The sequence below is a fragment of the Mastomys coucha genome, unplaced genomic scaffold (genome assembly GCF_008632895.1).
Source record: "Mastomys coucha isolate ucsf_1 unplaced genomic scaffold, UCSF_Mcou_1 pScaffold5, whole genome shotgun sequence".
In the NCBI taxonomy this organism is placed as follows: Eukaryota; Metazoa; Chordata; class Mammalia; order Rodentia; family Muridae; genus Mastomys; species Mastomys coucha.
Window position 1 is genome coordinate 54,016,309 of NW_022196911.1, and position 22,668 is coordinate 54,038,976.

The 22,668-nt window shown below is 43.0% G+C and overlaps 1 protein-coding gene across 1 annotated transcript; it reads left to right on the top strand.

Moving 5' to 3' along the window:
- Positions 1-389: 389 nt before the first annotated feature.
- On the top strand, positions 390-15,514 carry LOC116078851 (zinc finger protein 39-like). Its single transcript, XM_031354204.1, has 5 exons — positions 390-575; positions 2,076-2,293; positions 9,528-9,654; positions 11,803-11,895; positions 13,178-15,514. Exons 2-5 carry the CDS (start codon positions 2,279-2,281, stop codon positions 14,560-14,562), a joined length of 1,620 nt encoding a protein of 539 aa, XP_031210064.1. The 5' UTR covers positions 390-575; positions 2,076-2,278; the 3' UTR covers positions 14,563-15,514.
- The last annotated feature ends 7,154 nt before the right edge of the window (positions 15,515-22,668 follow it).

Genomic DNA, 22,668 nt, shown 5'->3' on the forward strand with positions numbered 1-22,668 from the left:
TTCTTGATTACCCCACCCCCAAGTGGGTGCTGGTTGTGAGCTGCAATGTAGGTGCTGGAAACTGAACCTGGATGCCCTGGAAGAATAGTGCTCTTAACCACTGAGCCATGTCTCCAGCCACACAATAATTTATATATTTATTTATTTTTATTCTCCGCCCCCCTCCTCTTTCTCTCCTCTCTGTCTTATTTTCTTTCCCCCTTGAAACAGGGTCTGTCCGAGATCCCTTCCCCTCAGTGCTGGGATTAAAGGTGTGTGCCACCACGCCCACCCAGAGAAAACTTTGTTTCTTTTGGCGAAAAGCAGTTGTTTCTGGGTTTAGCCTCACAAAGCATCCACTTTAGAGCTTTGATGCATTTCAAATGCAACGACGTCACTAGCGAGTGACCTGAATGCCCTAAACTTAAGCACCCAAGACGGTCTCAGAAGCTCTGAGACCCGGACGGCTCCCGCGAACTTCCGGTCTATTTCCGGCGTCGCCATCTTGCTTCCGGTTTCAAGGGGGGTTGGATTGTGGCCTCAGTCCTGCGCCAGCCCGTCTGGACATCTACGTGTAGTCAGATGCCTGCCTTCTGGTGAGTACGGCTGGTTTCTGCCTGCAGGGGCGGGCGCTGTGCGCTGTGCGCTGTGAGAATGGCGCGATCCAGAGAGTCCTGTGCCGGACTGAGCCTCAGCCTCTGTCGTCCTCGGTCCTGACGTAGCTGAGCCGACTCTCCTTAATGCTGCAGGTCTATCAGCCGTCTCTCGTCTTCTCCTAGCCCTGACCACTTTGCCACAACTGCTGTGTCTAGTGTCCCGTTGTCTGGCAGTGACAGACCTAGATCCTAGAGCAGCCCGACGTGTGGGGTGAACCTGCGCTGAGGCATCTCCTGGCCTCTCGCTTATCTGGAAGACTCTTAGGTGTTTTGGCTTCTGTGGAGAGTGCACGGTAATTGCACAGACTTTTTACTGCAGCAAGGACAAATGTCTGTTCGCCTCGGCTGAGCCCTTGGGAATGGCCAAGGACTCCATCACGGTCCAACTTGGTGATCCAGTTAGTTTGTTGGGCTTACTTATACAGAGAGAATGGATGCTGCCCAGACCACCACGTCCCAGCCCAGGATAGATGCTGACCTTATGGAGCTCCACATTCAGTAAACTTTTAATTTCCTGCATTCTCTAGCTCACTAGCAAGGTGAGAGGTGCCCTGGGCGATAATGGTTGGAATCCCAGATGAGGGTCCCTAACTCCCTTCCTCTCCCACTTTAGAGTGTAACAACTCCATGACCACTATAATAGACCTGTGTTGTTTGGCTTATTTCATTGTTATGAACTTCTGTTCAGTCTCTGTTCCAAGATAGAGTTGGGGGATAATGTTGTGCCCAAAGGAATTACTGTACTTTCTCACAGTACAATGGTGACCTGTGGAGAGTGCTATTTTGCACAATGTGATTTCATTACATGCAAAATCCTTGTGATTCCTGGATACTGTGGTAATTGTCCTTTTAGTTTCTTCAGGAGCCTTGATTAAAATGTAGATGTATGAACAGGGCATGGTAACACAGAACTATTACCGTAACCCGCTAGCATGGGAAACCTTATTCGAAAACTCTACTTCTGTCACACTGAGGCCCTGCTGGCCAGAGCACATGAAAAGGCAGAGCCAGGGGGCACTGTGGGAGGGAGCTACACCATCTGTGGACACCACAGGCAGGCTCTGGTTCAACAGTATGTCCAAGGCACTGCAATAAATAAAGAGGGGTCATGTTCATTTACAGGTATAGCCCTGGACCAAAGGCTTAGATTGCATGAAGCATTTTGTCCATGAAACTTAAATATGGAACCAAGAGCTGTGGATGGAGTCCTGTGTGGTACCCCTGTATTGACAGGAAAATAGGAAATCCTGTTCAAGTGTTTTCTGTAATTTCTGTGACTACATCATGTTCATGATTAAGATCATGCTCATTAAACACCCATTCCTAAACCACTGCAGTGTGTCTTCATGATCATAGTTACTAAGCATGCAGCAAATACTTTCACTAACCTCTGGGTAAACTATAAGTTTACTTTCTCATTAATTGTGCTCTTTCCATTAGATCTGCTGTGGTGGCTCTCACCTGTAAGACACTGTTCCCACATCAGACGCATTTTTTTGTCGTGTTTTGGCTTTTTGACTCAGCAACTATATAGAGATTTTGGAATCCACAGACGAGGCACAGCAAGGACCTGTAACTTCTGTTGCCCGTCTTTTCCAGCTGCGATTGCAAAGGTACTCCATGTGCCTGAGGGAGCGAGGAGAATGAGCGCAGCTGTGGTAAGTGGTGTTATTGCTCCTGACCTTGTTTTATAACTCAGTTTAAGAGCTTTGAGAGATACCTAAAATCGAAGTGGAAAAATAAACATCAAGAGAAACAAACATGCCGGGCGGTTGTGGCGCACGCCTTTAATCCCGGCACTTGGGAGGCAGAGGTAGGCGGATTTCTGAGTTCGAGGCCAGCCTGGTCTACAGACTGAGTTCCAGGATAGCCAGGGCTATACAGAGAAACCCTGTCTCGAAAAACAAACAAAAAAAAAGAGAAACAAATACAAACATACTAAGATCATGTTGCTATAACTACAATGTTGTACAAGGACTTTAGAGTCATTTGAACTGTGCAGTTTAGTCACTGGCTTTTCTGATCCTGGGCCATTTGTGGTAGAGCTTGAACTGACCTCGAGAAGAGAATGTGATCATTTCTCAGGGCCTGTGGCACCTAAGCAAGCTTCATGAACACATGCACGTTGAGGTCTATTCAATGCTTCACTCCCAAGCCAGGGGTGAGCGCAGCATTCACACTTGTCACGCACGATTCGCTGCTGCTCAGACACGCATGTTTCAGCAGAATGTTCAATGATAGTTAAATGATAGCACGATTCTCTAGCTGCCTTACTGGAAACTTCTGCCACATTCGAAACTACTATCTGAGATCTTCATGGGGAAATTTTTCCATTTCAGGCTTTTTTTTTTTTCTTATGTGCCTCTGTGTGTGTGTGTGTGTGTGTGAGAGAGAGAGAGAATATGTACATACTTATACACATGGACAGATGTGCATGTAAGGCACATGTGTGCATAGAGAAGCCTAATATAATGTTAGATGTCTTTCTTGATTACATTATGTGGCAGGGTCTCACAGTTCTGGCTGGTCTATCCTGCCAGCTTACCCTGAGGATCCTTTGTCTCTGCCTCCCAAGTACTGAGACTATAGGCTGCCACTGTACCCGCCTGGCTTTCTGGAGATCAGGACTCTGGTCTTACATAGCAAGCGTTTTATCGTCAATATTCCTTTCAGCTTCTGTCACGGCCCACTGATACTTAACGTACGATCATCCTTGTGTTGTGCTTTCTGCCCCTTCCGTTCCACTATAGACTTTTGTGCTTTCGGGCCTCTGTAGTTTGACACCCTTTACTATTTCCATGTAGCTTGTTCCTTTTGCTCAGCTTTTAGGTCATAAGTTGAACTCCTGTGTTGATATGCAAAGGCACCTGCGCTCCCCTTGTCAAAATGAAACTTATACCCTCCATTCTTTCCCTGCATATAGTATTGATAACAAAGCAGATGGCCTTAGACTAGAAGGGCTTTGTTTTTTGTTTTTTGTTTTTTGTTTTCTGGACTTTCTAATTCCCTCACTGGCCTTTGCTCCCCGAGGTCTAACATTATGAGCTGCAATCCTGCTGACTCTGATTGTTATTCATTCTTAAGCCAGTGGCAGCGTGTGATGCTGTGGATGGGGAGGAAATGTGATTGCCTAAAGACAAATGGATACTTTCTTTTTCTTTTTTTAAAGACTTAATTCATTTATTTTATGTAAATACACTGTAGCTATCTTCAGAAGAACCAGAAGAGGGCATCCGATCTCATTACAGATGGTTGTGAGCCCATGTGGTTGCTGGGATTTGAACTCAGGACCTTCAGAAGAGCAGTCGGTGCTCTTAACCACTGAGCCATCCCTCCAGCCCAAATGGATACTTTCTTATTCACATTCGAATTGTCCATCTCTGCCAGACTGGAAGGTTCTGTTTCCTCAGTAGTGAGGCCCACGTGCTGATGAGCCATGCTGTTAACAGGCAGGCGTGGTGAAGGCCTTGAGAGTATGTGGGAGAAGAAGGCAGAGAGACACCATTTGAGTCATGAGAAAAGCACACAGACCACAAATAAAAACGGGAGCACAGATCTGGATATTATGTGACAGTAGACTATGCAAAATTGTCAGTTTCTATCTCAAAAATATCTCAACATGTTCTCAAAGAGCACCAGACTTTTAACGGTACAGCTCATTTCACAGGCAGCAAGCAGGGCTTGGGCCCAGACTCTTAAATTCATAGGTTTTGCCTTTGTCTCTACCTTCCTGAAGCTTCTACCCTGGTATAGAGTATGGGGATTGATCCTGTAAAGATATAAGATGCAGAGCCAGCTTGATTGCTATCCCCAAGGGATAGGAGCAGAGTTCTCCACATGGCTGTATGTGCACTGAATTAGGGCCAGTACAATGACGGATATTTTCCTCATAGGCAGAAGCCAGAGTGTGGGAATCGGCAGGTAAAGATGAGGAGAGTTCCACACACTCGTCCCTATACCAACCTACACAGTGGCGTGGGTGCGTGCTCAGCAGCCTGGAAGGAACGTGGTTGGAAAATTGAGGCCTGAGACATCTAAGGGACAGGAGTGTAAACATAGCATTGTAAATACTGGAAGGAGTAAGGATGTATGTGTGCCCTTCTACACCTCATCAGAAGGTGAACTCAGCAAAGGACCTAGCGTGTGGAGCCCGAGGATTGGGAACACTTGGGTTTCTTTATTCCAAGTGACCTTGAGCTCTGCTGGCCTGGATGTCTTCGCTGCAGAAAGACAGTGCTTGTCCCAAGAGCCACAGTTCAGATTCTGTTGAGCCTGTGGGTCTGACTGCAGCCTGGACAGTGTTGTTCCTTTTGACCTGGGGTGAATTCAGAAGGGAGTTGGCGTGCTGGCAAGGTTAGTGAGCCAGATTGTGTTGTGTAGCACTGAGAAGCCTGGGGGAGGTCTCTTCTGGCCTTTGGAAGCCCGCCATTCCCCCTTCCTTGTTTCCAACCTAAAAGCTTGTAGGTTTGTTTGTTTTGCTTTTTTTTTTTTTCCTGTTTTTATCACCTGGTAAACACTGTTGTCCCCATACAAGCCTGATAAGACTTGCTGTCCACGCAACCTCCGGTCTTTATGTCATCTCCTTCCTCTGCCCCAGACACAGATTTCCTCTGTGCTACTTTGTACTGACCTCCTTCTGTTACTTCGAAATTATTTTACTTTTTCAAATTTAAAGGTTTATTTTATATGATGTTTGCCTGTGTATATGCATGTACAATGTGTGTGTCAGAGTCAAATCCCCTGGAACTGAAGTTAGAGATAATTGTGAATCAGCATATAGATGCTAGGAACTTCGCCAGGAATCCTTTGTAAGAGTAGCAGGCCCTCTTAACCACTGAACCACCTCTCCAGGTGCTAAAATTTTGCTTTGGGGGGGGGGGGTTGTGTGGGTGTGTGTGGGTGTGTGTGTGTGTGTGTGTAGATCAGAAAACAACTTGTGAAAATCAATTTTTCCATTGCTCATTAACGGCTATGTCATAGGGCTCCACTGTGCCAACCTCTATGTTGTTTCCTGATTTAAAATGTTCAGTTTTCACCCAAGAAAATGTTGGTCACTACCTACAAGTTTTGAGGTTCCCCAACTCATCTGTAGGTTTATAGTACCTAGAAAAAAAAATTAGAGAAATTCAGAAATGTCACTGTACTCGTGATGCACTAGCATTATGCCTAGGGAAGGTTTCACTATAGTCAGCAAGGTCCAAGTGTCACCTTGTAGAAACTCCTGCTGTCTTCTGTCGGTGGCCTGTGGTATTAGCTCTTTGTCAGACAACAGTTGGCACAAACTTTGCCACAACCAGTTGGCAAGCAGTGAATCTCCTCCTACCCAATATGTCTAGTCTTTCTTGGGGTTCAATCACATAGATGTTATTGACCACTTTGATTGCCCTTAGTCTCCTGCCTAGCAGATATCAGTTTAAGCTGATAGTGGCTGGTCCTAGCCTGTCCCCACAAATGCCTACCACCCCATAAGCCTAGAGACTATCCACAAGGCCCAAAGGTGAGGAGAGATTCATGCTCCTCTAGAGAGCTCCCTCCTGCATACTTGAAAACATTTCTAAGTTCTCTACGGTGCCCAGTGCAGTGGAAGTGCTGTGTACATCATTCTTACTCAGCGAAGGAAGAAAACCACCCGCATCTGTCCTGACCAGACTCCCGCTTTCCATGAGTATTTTTAGTTTGCAGTGTTTGGGCACATGGTTGCAAAAGGCAGTGACTGTGAAGAGCAAGGGCTGTGCATCATTCTTTGCTCCTGCCTCCCCAGATGCTGAGACTAGCCATTTTATAATAAATATTTTATAATGGCTGTCTGGAGGTAAGGTTTAACATTTGTTTGTGTTTATGAGGGCACGTGTGAACATGGAGGTCAGAGAAGAACTTGCAGGAGTTGGTTCTCTCCTTCCACCATGTAGCTTAGAGACTGAATTCAAGTCACCAGGCTTGGTGGCAAGCCCTTCACCCACTGAGTCATTTCACTAGCCCAGAAGTAAAGTTTTGTTTCATTTACAAAAAGCAATTGGTTTTCTTGTGACTGTTGTTTCTTCTGTCATGTACTCAAATTTCTTGACTTCTAGTTATAGCATTATTAAACTATAGTTTCATTTAGAAAGGCTTCCCGCCCCCAAAAAAATAGCAGAGTAGTTCTAACTTGTAACTCCTCAATGCTTATTCACTCTATGTGTGGCTTTAATATTACTTCATACGTGTATGTAGTCACTGCTTACCATGTGTTGAAGTGCTCATGGTCCAGCCTCCGGATTTGTGGTGCCTTCTGTTAACCAGAACAGTCCTCTTTGACTGGTGTCTGCTTTCTACGTTTCTTAGGGTGTAAGACATGGTGGTGTTTTGGTAAGCGACAGCTCCAGCTTTGGCGCTGTCCCTGTGCCTGTGACGTCATACTTGGTTCTTGTTTTACCATGTGGCTGCCTTTGTCTCCCTAGCCCTACCTCCTCCTGGTCTCCTCCCTTCTCCAGTGTCGCCTGTGTTCATTATCTACCCTCCATCTGTCTCCCTCCACTCCCCCTCGGTCCTCAGTGCACTTTCACGTCTCCGTACAGATGCATGTGTGGTATCCACGTCCAGATTCCACATATGACAGAAAATATGAGGATTGTCTTTCTGACTCTGGCTTCTTTCAATTTAAGAGTTACTTCTAGTTCCACCCATTTTCCTAATAGATGTTACAATTTCATTCTTTGTGGCTGAATAGAACCATTGTATCATATTTTCTTCATCTGTTGCCAGACACTCAGGCTGGTTCTATCCAGACTAAAGTGAATATCACCACAATAATGGTGGATGATTGGGCATGCATCTCTGTAGGAGCCTGGCTTAGGCTCCTATGAGGACATTTCCAGGAATGGAATATCTGAATCATATGGTATTTATATTTGTAGTATTTTGAGGGCCTTTCACATTGGTTCTGCAGAGGCTGCGTTAGCTTAGATGTATGAGCAATGTATAGGAATTCCTGGAATCCTCAGCAACAATTAAGTGTTTTTAATTGATAACTGCTTTAATGGATAAAATTGTGATGCCACTGTCGCTTTTATTTGCATTTTCTTGGAAACTGGTAACAGAACATTTTTTCATCTACCTATTGAGCATATATACTTCGTCATTTGAAGAATATCTGCTCATTTGGTTTGCCCATTTAGCAGTTGGATTATTTCTGAGTTTGGTGTTTACTTTTTTGAGTTCTTTAAGCATTATAGATGTTCCTGTTAAATATGTCACTGGCAACAATTTTGTCTCATTCTGTAGGCTGTGCAAAATATTTTTGATTCCACTCTCTCTGATTTGTCAATTCTTGTAATAGATTCCAGAGCTTTTAAAGTCATTTTCAAGCAATTCTGCCTGTGCTTCATATGCCTGTGCTTTTGACAAACTCCCAGCCACTGTTATAGTAAATGTGAAATGCTGAAACATTTCCTTTAAACTCATTAACAAGACAAGGCTACTCAAACTAGGTAGTGGTTGAAGTCTCAGCCAGTGCAATAGGACACGAGAAAGAAATACAAGGGATCCTGATAGAAAGGGCAGAAATGAGTCATCTTCATTTGTAGGTGGTGTGACCATATACCTAACACCTAAACACTCCACCAGGACATTCTCATGTCTGATAACACTTTGAACATCAACACCTAAAACTCAAGAGATGTTCCATAAACTAGTAACAGTTGTACAGAGAAAGAAATCAGTCACATTTATAATATAAATTCAATAAGCCTAATAATGTAATAACTGAATTATGAGGCTAAAGACCTCTATCATGAAGACTTCTCAATATTAAAAAAATTAAGAAAATATAAGATCGAGAGAATTCCTGTGCTCATGGATTGACATTGTAGTTTTTACATAGATACATGTTTATTCTGAAATATGTTTGTACACGCATCTGTACCTGAGTTCTCTGTGAGTGCGTGTGTGTGTTCATGTTCCTGTTTTGAAACAAAGTCTCTCATGTGTCCTGGGATGACCTTGAACTTGAAATCATCTTGCCTTCACTTTCCAAATGCTAGGATCACAGATAAGAGCCACCATGCCTTAATACACCTTGAAGAATAAATTGTCTAATATTGAACTGTCTTGTTTTCCCAGAATAAATTTTAAAGTCTTGTGCAGTTCTCAACGTCTGCCCCTTTTCCTCAGTCACTGAGTGCAAGTATATTTCCCATTCTTTGTTCAGTGTCCTAAGTTGCTTTAAAGCCGTTTAAACTCAGTTTGATGACGTTAGCTGCCTCTGAAATTTCTAATTCTTTATGTTCTTTGTAACAGCTTGTTGTAAGCTCTTGTTGGTCCGATTGCTTGTTAGGCATCTGCACATTTATGACAGAACTCTAGATATGCATGTCTAAGACCATTGTAACTCCTGCCTGCCACAGTGATTGTCATTCTCCCTAGTTTCAATTTACTCCCTATGCAGACCAGGCTTGCCTCAGACTCAGACTCTGCCTTGTGGATTAAAGGTGCACATCAGCATACTCACCCTTCATTATAGGACACTGGTGATGTGTATTTCTTTTCAGATACTAGCAATTCTTCTGGTTTTAGGAAGGATGTATAACGCTACTTATGAAAATGAATTTGGGAGTATATTATGAATAACAGTTTTAGAGATGAGGCATGTGTTTAAGTAGAAAACCAAAGGAATAATAATAAGGTACATATATTTACCACCTTAGTCACCCATCACCAAGCTAAGGGAGTGTGCAGGGTATCTTGTAGTTTGTCTTGGTGGGGTTTTTTCTTTTCTGGGGGATGGGGTAGGGTGGGGTGTCCTTCCTTTATAAAGAATCTCATCTAAGAGGAGCCTATGAAGAGGAGTGGCCTCCTGTATTCCTGTCTCTGACCTAAGGCTGAAGGCTTGGGTTGAGGAAAGTCGTCTCATTACAGGGGTTGGTGTCCTTTGAGGATGTGTCTGTGGACTTCACCTGGGATGAGTGGCAGGACCTGGATGACACTCAGAGGAAGCTCTACAGGGATGTGATGCTGGAGACGTACAGCAGCCTGCTGTCCCTGAGTGAGTGGAAGCCCCAGTAGTGCTGTTAGAAGCGTCTTCCTTTTTGGTAAATACAGGAGCCACTTCAGTCAGTGGGTGGTGGTTGTTGATCTTGGGTTTTCTCTGTGGCTGTGCCCAAACCTAGAGCCTTGTGCATACTAAGAAACACATTGCCACCAAGCTTTCACTGATGCAGAGTAACTCCATATTTATAATCAAAGTTGTCATTTCAATATTTGTGTAGTATGCATAAAAAGTGTTTTATAAGTCTGTAAGCTTAGATATTTCATTTCTGCCTATTGAGAACACTGAAAACCTTCCCTCTTATGCTCTTTCTATTTATTTAGTTAATGTATATGAATATTTTCCCTGATTGTATGTGTGTGTTCTGTGTGTGCCTGGTGTCCAAGGAGACCAGATGATGATGTCAGATCCTCTGGAACTGGAGTTATGGATAGTTGTAAACTGCCACGTATGTGCTGGGAACCAGATCCAAGTCCTTTGCAAAAAAAAACAAGTGCTCTTACCCACTGAGCCATCTCTGGAGCCCCATAAAAGCCTCCCTCTTGCCGCATGCCTTTAATCCCAGCACTTGAGAGGCAAAGGCAGGTGGACTTCTGAGTTTGAGGCCAGCCTGGTCTACAGAGTGAGTTCCAGGACAGCCAGGGCTACACAGAGAAACCCTGTCTAGAAAAACAAAAAAAATATAAAAATAAAAGCCCCCCTCTTACTTTCAAGTAATTGCTGTCAATTGCAGTTAGCTTTGTGTGCTACAGAGCAATGGCAGTTGTGTTTCCATCCAACTGTTCTGTATCTGTGTCTGTCAACCGCCTTCACTCCTTCCCTCACACGGTTTCTAGGCTCCCATAGGCTAACATCAGCTTCCAATCCACAATGATCTCCCTCACTTAATGCATGTCCTTCAGTGGTCCTACGGTAGAAATTCGGGGCCTTTTCCATAGCTGGATGAGATCACTCTCTCTGTATTTAGCACATTTTCTTATCAGTTCATCTGAGGGTGGACGACACTAAGGTAGACTCAGTGTCATGTCTTCTGTATGTCATGCTGCAGTGACTGCACACGGTTCTCTTCAGAACACTCCGGGATTTCCCGTGTGTGTGTGTGTGTGTGTGTGTGTGTGTCCTATAAGAAGCAAAGACTTGGTGAATTGGATAGTCTGACTGACTTACCCCCCTGGTTGAGTAAAAGGGCTCCCAGGTGATAGCTGGTCTGACTCCTCTGAGGGCAGTACCAACTGCTCTAAACGTTCCCGGGGCACTTTGAGGACACTGCAGCTGTTTGCTCTCTCCCCAAAGGCACAGTACAAGCCAGCACAGGTTCAAAGTTTCTAAGTGACTTTTGCTCTCATGGGCTTTGGTGAATTCTGGGTGACTCTGCAGTCATGTTCTCCTAGGGGAACAGGAGGGGAGTACTTCCCTTGTGGCCTGACTGATGCTTTGACTGGGAGGACATTTACAACGTGGCTTCCTGCTTGTGTACAAAGCCACCAGATCCGCTCGCTTGGAGAGCTGCCTAAGAGATTCCCTTCTGTGCTGTGTCCCCTGGTGGTGTTCCAAGAAAAGGCTTCTCTCCAGGCATCTCTTCTAATTTTAGTGGTGTAAGGTGATCTGGTAATACCAAAAATAGAGTAGCAGAGACTGGCACTGAATACAAGAAACCAAAAGATTTTTATCGTTAAAAAAAAAAAAAGAAAAGAAAAGAAAAAAGAAAGAAAGAAAGAAAAATAACTCTTACTGTTATCGCTCTGTTGCTATTTGGTTTGTAATAAGTTCATCTGTTGTTTTCACCTTAGCTCCTGCTTTCCTCTCCTCCCTGTATGGGGTTCTTTTGGGGAGCTGTGAGGAGGGGTAGTTCAGGGCACATTGCTGCCTGATCTTGCCAACTCCTGCAGTCTCTGGCCAGGAGCTTTGGATTTTTGTTGAGTCAATGCATTTTTTAATTTTTTACTTGCTTTTTCTTTCTTGATCCAGGTAGTCAGGAAGAATAATGCTTTTATTCTGTATGTATTTCTTTTATTTTAATGTCCTCAGCATTGGTTATAAATGTTATGGTCTCATAGAGTGTTCATATTGGTCCTATCATTGCTAAGAGTCTGAACCAGTATTTTGTAATTGGGGTACAACTTACATAGTATTTCCTACTAATAGATCAGTGTGATGCCAAACCTGACTTGATCCTGAAATTGGAGCAAGGAACTGGGCCATGGACGGAAGACAATGCCCCAGACCAGAGCCTCCCAGGTCAGTGAATATGCCCTAGGCTCCAGCCTACAGTGAGTAGGCCAGGCTACTGAGTGCTCATCAGATGGTGGGTGTGTGAAGTTCTTTTTATTCAGTTTTGCCATCTCCAATCTTGAGACTAATTTTTTTTTATTGGTTTGGTTTGGTTTGGTTTGGTTTTTGGCTTTTCAAGACAGGGTTTCTCCGTGTAGCCCTGGCTGTCTGGAACTCACTCTGTTGCCCAAGCTGGCCTCAGACTCAGAAATCCGCCTGCCTCTGCCTCCCAAGTGCTGGGATTAAAGGCGTGCACCACCACCGCCCCGTTTGAGACTAACTTCTTAATCAGGGGCTTGATGTATCGCGTCCAAGGCAAGCTCTCATTGGCAGATGAGCCCTCCTCTCCCGTTTCTGCTATGTATTTCCAAAGGCTCAGCAAATTCTGCTCACTCTTCTTAAACATTCCATTAAGTAGTTATTCTAAATCCTATCCTTTTCCCTCTGTTTTTATGTAATTCTGCACTTCAAGCCTTTGTTCATGGGGTTATTAATGCACTCATCACTTTTATTTGAGTCCTCATAGACTTTGGTCTGCTATGTGGGACCAATAGTGGTGATCCAACAAGCTTGCTCTGTTCAAAGAGCATAATAACCACAAAAATAGGTTTCCTTAGCTGGATAAATAAATGAAAAAATATAGGGCCATTCTAAGGCTAAAGAGTTTTGAGGAGGTTGTTTTAAAATTAATTTCAGATTAATTTTGAGACTTACAAATTTGAGACATAATTCATAGATTGATAAGAGTTCTAGCCTTCAGAGTGGTTGGGATTTCATTAGCAGTTCCAAAGTAACAGTATTTCTAAGTCATTATTGGAAAAAAATAGGTTTCAGGCACTCACCTGCGGAATTCTAACATGAAAAGAGATGTCCAAAATCAAACCATTATACCAAGATCTCAAAGACTCAAGGAGCACCTGTAAAGACCCCAAGCAGGGTAGAGCAAGGTTTGGTGTGACACCCAGTAGGTCGCAGGGATAGAGGCCAGTGAACAGGGCCCTGTTGACAGGCTCCTATTTGATGAGGAAATTGTAATGCCTGGTTGGCCTTCAACCTTTTGCATTGTAGAACTCACTCTAAGTCAGCAGACTTGTGCAGCATTTGCTATGAACTTTGAACCCAGCAGAAGCTCTGTAAGAGCAGCAAGCGCTCTTAGCCCCTGAGCGCGGTACTGCTTCCCTTTTGTCATAGGATTCTGTCAGAATGGCTTCTGTATTGTTCATGTGGGGCCACTTCTATTTCCTTTCAGCTCTGCAACCTGTGAAGAGCCTGAAGGAGACCAGAAGGGACAATCGAAAGAGACATTTGAGCCACCTGGTAATCACTGGCAGCGCGTCAGCTGAGGAAAGGGGCAGATTTGGGGAAATGCTTAACATGAGTTCAAGCCATGTTTTGCACCTGGCTGTTAAGAATAAGAACTCTTCTAGAATGAGATCTGAGGTGCTTGATACATGGGGAAATGTGTATCTCCCTGGTGGGCCCATTGAGATGCAGGCTACAGAGGAACTTGATCATCTTAATTCAACTAAGATGCCATGCAGGCCTCCTGCGCCCCTTAGTCTGGATCTCGGTGTTGGAAGTGGGCAACAGCATGTCCAGTGTGTTCAACGTGATGAAGCCTTCGATGTGAGCACTGTATGGATGCATACAGTGTTTCCTTTAGGAGACAGCGAGACGAACACCTTTGATAAGTTGGCTCTTACTGCCCAAGAGAGGACTCACATAAGGGAAGAAACTTTTGATTATAACATGTGTAAGAAGTCATTCTCTGACAAGTGTAACCACACTCAACATTTAAAACCACACCTAGAAAACCAGTGTGGTAAGTGTACTGATGGTGAGCCAGCATCCTGTACAAAAGCAGGCCTTCAGCACACTCTGCATGCATGGAGGAAACCTGGTGGGTGTAACAACAATGAGAAATGTGTGGATCAGATGCCGAAACTGAGGGCTAATCAGAGTGTCTTATCAAGTAAAGAAAGTACTTGTGTGAAAATATTTTACCCAGACTCAACTTTCAGTGTGCAGCAGAGACCACACACAGGTAAAAAGCCCCAGGAGTCCAATACATCTGTAAAAATCAACAAGCAGCCTCGTAGACGTCACAGATGTGGGAGAACCTATCAGTGTAAAGTATGTGGGAAAGCCTTTAAACACACACAAAATCTCTATTTGCACCACAGAACTCACACTGGGGAGAAGCCCTATGAGTGTAAAGAATGTAAGAAACTATTCAGTGTGAAGTCAAATCTCAGTGTACATCAGAAAACCCACACAGGTGAAAAACCCTATGAGTGTAACATATGTGGGAATGCTTTTAAAAGGAGGTGTGACCTAACTATACACCAGAGAGTCCACACAGGCGAGAAGCCCTATGAATGTAAAGAGTGCAGGAAAACTTTCAGTATAAAGTCAGGGCTCATTGTACATCAGAGAATTCACACAGGCGAGAAACCATATGAGTGCAATGTGTGTGGAAAACGTTTTAACCAGAAGTCAAATCTCTCCACACATGAGAAAATCCACACAGGTGAGAAACCCTTTGAATGCAAAGAATGTAGCAAATCCTTTAGTGTCAAATCGTATCTCACTATACATCAAAAAACTCACTTGGGTGAGAAACCTCGCTCATGAAATCTGGGGAAGCCTCCTGTGAGAAGACAGATCCCCACAGACATCCTAGTGCAGGCACAGGTCAGAAACCCCGTGAACACAGAATGCAGGAAAAAGTGCGAGCCGTTTATCCTCTCCCCATGGACTGCAGAGGGGTGAAAAGTGTTGATACCCCGGCACGTAAAGGTTGCAGAGACGCTGGGAGTCTTAAGTCAGATCTCATGGTTAGTTAGTGAACTCCAAACCCGAGAAACCTGCCAGTGTAGGTTACGTTCAGAAGACTTCTGCCAGATGTCAGACTTAAGCTATTGGATAAACCCTGCAGGTGAGAGACCCTCTGACTGTGAGGCCTGGAACAGTCTTCAGTAAGATCGGAGAATCCGTACTGATAGAAACCCTGAGTGTAGCTGTGTGGAGAGCCCCTTTAGTCAGAAGTCTCATCTCTGAGAAACGTTTGGGTTCCCACGGGCGAGAAGCCCTGCGAATGTAAAGAATACAGCAAAGCATGTCAGACAGTTGTCTTCTTTCCATGTGTGTCACAGAGGTTCTTGTCAGTGTAATCTACAGAACAGTCACCTGCCAAACCTAGATACACATCAGAGAAGTCTCACCTAGAGAGGCCTTATAACTGTAAGGACTTGGAAGCATTTCAAACCAACATGGAGTGGGGTCTTCAAGTAGAAAAGCTCTGCAGGTGGGAAGGGGAGGAAGTCCCAACAGCCGATAACTCACTGCCCGTCACACACACGGTGGAGAAGTGTGTGGTGAATGCAGTGTATGTGGAGAAACCTTTTCCTATTTGTCAGTTCTCAGCAATCCTTAGGTGAGGAGCCCTCAGCTGTAAGGCGTCCTTTACTGCGTACCAAAGAAGGCACGTGGGATAAGCCATAGCAATTTAATGTGTGTGCAAAAACTTGGTTCTGTATAACAAAGACATCTGCCTCCGCTAGAGAACCACACAAACACAAAACCCCATGAACCAAAAAAGAACAAAAACCTTGTAAATTTAAAGAATGTAGAAAATATTTCATATTCTTGGGTTATGTATAAGAACTCACATAGATAACCGTGCACACACATAAGTCCATATAACATAGAGTGTGTGCATCAGGAAACCCTCACTCCTGATATCCACAGAGTGTGATATATATATATCACGGGTAAGGTTTGTGCATATAATTTTACCACATATATATATATAATATATAATATATATATAATATATATAATATATTATATATATATAATATATATATATATAATATAATATATATATATATATATATATATAATAGATAACATTTTTTTACCCAACGCTGGAGAGCTCACGGGCTGGAAATACCTGGATGTAATGTAGATAGGACAACCCTTTTTGACTCTACATCAGAGAATTCACAAGAGAGGGGATATAATTAACATGTGGGAAAGCATATCTAGAATGCTTATCAGTATAAAAAAATGCCATTGTGAGAGGTCCTATATACGCGGGTCTCGTGTGCTAAGATTTGCTTTCCTTCTTTCACCTGGGGCCTGGCAGCCTGTATGTGTAGTATTATGGAGAGAACATGTCTTGAGTTTTATCAGAGTCTTAACATTTGTAATGAGTCATTTCTCTCCAGTCTCAACACTGAATGCTTATAATACATTATCCCCGTATGTGTCTTCATGGCCTAAAAGGCAGGTAAGTTTATCTTTGATAAGAGGGTATAGCAAATGATACTGATTTAAGGATGTGTCTTATTAGAGAGAGGAGGCTTCGTATGTGTTTATAAATCTCTTGTTTATATGAGTGAGATAACATTCTACATGAGCTTTTTGCAACATAGTGCAAAATCATTGTAACCCGTTTTAAAAGCATTTCAGACAGAATCTTTCATGTTAGAAAGCTCACTCAGGAGAGGACCCTTCTTGTCACTTGTGTATTTTCAAGCCATTTTGTGGATAAAACAAACCATAAAATGTCAATAAATTCTAAATGCCTTACCTGGCACCAGCATTACATTAAAAAAAAAAATAGTAAAGCTTTCTTCATGTGTGGAATATATGTATATCCATAAAACATTAAAACTCATATGTATCAGAAAGTGTTCATTAAAATGAAATTGTCCCTTTCTAAGAAGTGTTAGAGTACTAAAATGATGTTTGAACTGGGTATAGTGGCATGTGTCTTTAATTCCAGCACCCAGGAGGCAGAGGCAGTCAGATATCTGAGTTTAAGTCTGGCCTGGTCTTCATAGAGAGTTCTAGGCCAACAGAGCTACATAATGAGACCCCCAACTTTAAAAAAAAAAAAAAGTTGAGTGTGCTATATGATGGATTTGGTCTATATCTGTGGACATTCATGTTTGTCATAACCAAAGTTTAAGAATTGCAACTAACACTAGTGGCTAACAGGATGCAGCTGAGCTGCCTGGAGGACATACATGGTTGTCCTTTTCCTGACGAGGCACAACCAGGTATCTACTTAGCCCAGATAGGGCACTAACAACAGACCAAAGAAACAGTTCTGTCAAGCTCCAGTCTGGTGAATCCAGTGAGTTTATTGAGCTCATGGGAGTATGGTTGCAGCAGCTGCATCCCTGAAAAGCCTACCCCAGTGTGAGGGTGACTGAAAAGTGGGACACTTGCAGGAAGCACAGCAGGCACATACCCATGTCAGAGAGCCTCCCCCTCCCCAGCAGCCCTTCCTGTTACGTAGACTTGGAAAGGGATGGGCATTGTGCATCTTATACATTTGGGGGGCTTCATGAGCCTTGGGAGTTTATTTCTGAGTCTTAATGAGCATTCCCCGAGGATGGAATGTTTTCAGTCAGAGGGTACTGCGACTTATCAGGCCTGCGACTCTGCTACGGGTAAGGTTTGTGCATACGATTTTACCACATTAGCAGGGGTTCTCAGTATGCAGGGGCATGCAGGAAATTCACTGTTTGTAATATTTGTAATGATTTACACTAAAGTTTTCCTCATTCAATTTTATCCTAGCCTGTTTCCATCTCGTAAGCTTCCAGTTTGTATTTTCTTAATCTTTTAAAATATAACTATATATGATGTTTGTCACCAACTATCTGCCAATTATAGATGTTAGTGTTTTTGTAACATAGTGATTTAAAAAATCACCAGTATTTCTAAGAGAGTAAATATTAGGGTAGGAAGACATGAATAAAGATATTTTTCACATCCATCTTGTGAATTGATTTAGACCTTTATGAAGAAATGGTACTCATTGTCATCCTCTGAGGTAAATAGTCTTGGAATAAGTTCCTCTTCGTTATTCTTTCTCATGCTTTCAAATTGGGCACCAACCTAGCTCTGAGTGTATGCTGTGTACCCAGTGTGTGTGTGTGTGTGTGTGTGTGTGTGTGTGTGTGTTTGCATAAGAGCGTAGAGCCTGCTTCAGCAAACGTGCCTATGGTAGGTACTGTCAGTGATCCCTGGAACTAGTAAACAGTGTAACTTCTCAACACAGTAATGTTACAGTTTACAATTATGCATCAATAACTTGGTAGGAGGCTGCAACAGCAAGTTCTTTGATCGCACAACACCATCTTATACTTTGGCAAAGTGGTATTTGGTTGTTGGGCTCTCTTCTGGATACTTACTCAAATATTTATCTCAGTTGTACTTCTTATAACTAGATGAGATCAATCTTCCATTTTTTAAAGGTAGGCATGTGAACTAGCTGTGTCTATTAGCATACTGGGATGGGGTGGAATGGGAGTTCCAAAACACCTTAGGCTAATCCAGAAGACAGGTGGAGACATGGAGAAAGTCTGTCTTCGCTGCACATTGGTCCTGTAATCATGATTTCTGGTGGAGAATTGTGTCCTTCAAATGTGGTCCCTATCTTTGTTGGGATAAAAAGCTTTCCAACCAGTGTGAGTGGTGCTGTGGAGGAGAATACATAGCCAGTGAAGAAACTTCTTTTTTGAAGGACTTGGGACATGTATGGAAAACATTAGGTTTCAATTGGTAAATAAGCCACAAGCATGCACTTGCCCAAAACAAACTTTCTGAACACAATCCCAGGATTTGAGAGGCTGATTCAAGATTGTACATTTGAGGCCAACATATGGTGTATAGGGATTCAGTCTATCCAAACACGTGCTCTTGCATACCTTCCCCTACCCACATTATTACAGAGAAGTCAACTATCACCTCCTAGACGTGCCCCTACTGTCCCTGGCGACACCTTGGTTTTAACTCCCAGATTACAACTGAAGACAAAGCTTAAATACATGCATAGATTTTTAAAAGGAAGAATAGTTGTGTACAAAAGGAAATATATAAAATGTCACATTATAAATTGTCCAGAGAATAGTTTATTATAGGAACAAAAATCTTATTTCAGAATTTAAAGTATTTGAAGGGGATTTTTCCAGATGCTTGAAAAATTTCTTGGAGCATGAGTTTAGGATGTTACTGAAAATTGTAATAACGAGGATGTCTGCTGTTGAGAGGGCTCAGCAGATAAGAGGCACTTATGGCCAAGCCTGAGGATCTGAGTTCAATCCCCAGGACCTACATAGTGGAAGGAGGAAAAAAAGAGATGCCCACAGGCTGCCCTTTAACCTCCACGGGTACCATGGTACAAACAGTCCTATGCACCCACGGTAAAAGAATAATAAATGAATACGATACAAACTGAACTAACACGAGGAAGAATGTGACTGCAGAAGCATTTATTACTAGCTGTTTATAGTAGGGTTGTTGTTGTTGTTGTTGTTGTTGTTGTTGTTGTTGCTTTGAGATATGGTCTCTATTGCCCTGGATGTCTTGAACACCCTATGTAGACCAAACTGGCATAGGACTCAGAGATCTGCCTCCCTCCATGAGTACTAGGAATAAAGGCATGTGCCACCAGGCTTGACTCATTAGTTCAAACAGGTTAATAATGGCACCAGACGATGCATGTATTGGACAAAATAGAAATGGATATAAAAGATTATTATCGTGGCTCTGTTATTCCTTATGTGTCATAAGTCATTCAGATTTCATGTGCAATAGATTTCATCTGTAAAGCACTAAAGTTTATTCTCCAGAGTGCTGAAATATATTAACAAACATTTTCCTTTCTTCTGTTCTCTAAAATTAAAATGTATTCATGGTCTCCAATATTGAGGTCAATGGGTAAGGGAGCACAGATACAGGAAACTCATGGAGTGAGATGGAGAAATGGCTCATTCAAGGAAGTGCTTTCTTTGCCTGGACCCTCATCTGATGTAAAATCCCAGCAATGATCATGGTGCATTCCTGCAGTCCTATGGCTGAGGGGTAGAGAGGGGATTGTCAAAGATTCTTAGTCAGCCATTTTATCCCATCAGTGAATCCAAGGCTCTGTGAAAGATCATTTTGCATGTGTGTTGGTTACTTCTTTGTAGGATACCACAGCCAAAAGGGACTTATAGAAGAAAGAATTTGTTTTGACTTACAATTCCAAAGGGATAAGAGTCCATCATAGCAGGAAGTCATGGCAGGGGAGCAGGAAGCTGAGAGATCACATCTCAACAAGTATTAGAGACAGGGAACTGGAAGTGGGTTGAGGCCTGCCCCTAGTGATATCATCCAGCAAGGCTACACCTCCTAAACCTCCCCAAACAGTGCTATGAGTTGGAAACCAAGTGTTCAAATGCCTGTACATATTGGGGGGCATCTTACTCAAACTCTCACATCCCACTCCCCAGCCCCCATAGGCTCACCACCGTATTGTAATGTAAAATGTGTTTAGTCTAACACCAAAAGTCTTCTGCATAGACTGTTTGAATACTACCTCAAAGTCTCTTCAGAGACTCCCCGCACTTCTCAAAATTTTAACTCCTTCTAAAACATACATTCATTCCAAAAAAGTAATGGAGCCATGGTGAGGAAATACTGGACCAAAGAAAGACTGAAACCCAGCAAGGCAAACTCCAAATGCTATAGTTCAATGTCTGGTAGCTTTCTAGTTTCCAAATGTTTATGTGGCTCTACCTTTTCTGCTCTGCTGCCTGCAATGTGCATATCTTTCTCTTGAGCTGGTTCCACTCCCTGTATATCACTCTGCTGGCTAGATAATCTCATGGTTCTGACATCGCCAATATCTTGGGGTCTTTGCCAAAACCCAGGATTCATTTTCATAGCTTCACAGGTGGTCTCTCAAGGCCCCTTTCCCTCTCAGGACCTTCACTCAAGGACTACCCTGACACATGCTGTCTGCCTCAGCAGCTCTCTGGAACCACAGTGGAAGAATCCTTAAGCCTGTCATTCTCTAAAGCCAACATACCATGTGGATAATACTGCCAAATTCTACTGTCAGTTCAGGATGGACCCTAAACCCCTTGAACCACATTAGCATCAGCTTTCATATGCAGTAGCTCTCTAAGGGCATTACACTCCTTAGGTCTTTTCCTTCCTTATTTAGGTGGGATCTTGCCCTGGAGGAACCCTTCCCTTAGTTCTAGTACAAATCAGTTCTCATTAGGGGTGCTGATATCCTTAACAACAGCCAGTCTGCTAGCACAAGCCTTGGCTATAACATTAATCGTCTTGGTGCTCTTTTTATCTCCAAACAGCATACTGTACACTTAGTATTTCTTTCTGTCACACTTGCTTTTGTGCACTGAAGAACAGCATAAGTATCAGTACCAGCCATGCCACAACTTCAGCATTACGTTGTCTTGAAATTTCCTCCACCAAAGAAATTAGGCCATTACTTCTTAATTTACCCTCAAGCAAGTCTGTAGGACTTTCTAAGAAGGCATCCATATTCTTTGCTAAAATATCACATGAACGGCCTCTAGCCAAGTTTCTAATATTGTGTCCCCTTCTGAAATTTCTTGAGCCTCCACATTCTGTATTGTTCTCAGCACTACTCTTCCAAGTTTCTACTTGAATGGCCCATTAAGCTCCTTATAGAATCCAACAATTGTTCTAGTCCAAAGTTTTAAGGTCTCCCAAATTCTTCCTAAAAGCAACATGTTCAGGTTCTTTACAGCAGCATCCACCCCCTGGTATCAACGTATATATTAGTTACCTTTCTGTCACCATGAAGACATACCATGACCAGAAGAGATTCTTGGTAGAGTATATTTTGGCTTATAATTCCAAAGGGATAAGAGTCCATCATTCTGGGCCGACATGAAAGTCTGAGAGATCACATCTCTGTTACAAGCACAGAGCAGAGAGCAAAATGGAAGTGAAACACAATCGTGAGCTCTGTAAGCAAGCTCAATACACCTACTGGTTCCCTAAGTTGGCCTATAATGCAATGTAATTTTTTTCAGTCTGTCATGGTGCCCTATCTGGGTTTAGTAGATGTTTGTACGTCCCCAAGAAAAGCCTCACTGACGTGTCACAGGAGGGTGACTTATCTTGTCTGCTTGTGTTGGAAAGACTGTAAGGAGAGCTGGTTTGCTTCATCTGGATCCGTAGGCCTCTGCTCTGCCTGGTTACCAGGCTCTAGGCCTGAAACCCGATCTCAAAACCACCTTAAAGATTGTTTCCTCATTTTGTTATTTCTGAACCCGATCTCAAAACCACCTTAAAGATTGTTTCCTCGTTTTGTTATTTCTGAATTGTTTGCCATTCTAGAAAATAGATTAAAGTGTGAAGGGTTGTATTGGTTTGTGCTCACTGACTGTATGTGAGTTGCCATTGTGTCTAATTTTCAAATCAGTTCAGTTGTCTAGACTCTGGCATGCGTCTTTTCTCAGTTCTCCTCTGTTAGCTTCAGAAGGGTTGGAGTTTGCTCAGGCGTGGCTCACAGGGCAACTCCCTGACTTGGGGTACAAGCAGCTATGGTACAACAGCATATCAGAAACCCTTGAGCAAGTTCCCAGATCTGTAGTGGGGAGACTTGCATGGATTCCAGATGGATGATGGGCAGGTGGATTCCAGAGAGATTAACACAACTCATCAGAACCCAGAAGGACCTTCTGAATTTAGTTCAGTCCTGAACGTCTTCCAGATTTAGTTCAGTAAATATTTAAGATGGCAAATGATTTAGAGGAAGCCAGAGGAGGTTGGCATTTTTGTGATATGCTAGAACATAATTTCTGTTGTCAGAGAAAGGATTTTATAACTTTATGATTGATGAGAAATTAAGAGTAAAGTTTTGGGAGGGGCAGTGGAGAACAATCTGAGCAGTTTCTT

Excerpts from the sequence above, each read along its gene's own strand:
- LOC116078851 (XM_031354204.1), top strand. Across the intron at positions 9,655-11,802 it reads CAGCAGCCTGCTGTCCCTGA|ATCAGTGTGATGCCAAACCT; the intron begins GTGAGTGGAAGC and ends TCCTACTAATAG. Across the intron at positions 11,896-13,177 it reads CCCAGACCAGAGCCTCCCAG|CTCTGCAACCTGTGAAGAGC; the intron begins GTCAGTGAATAT and ends ATTTCCTTTCAG.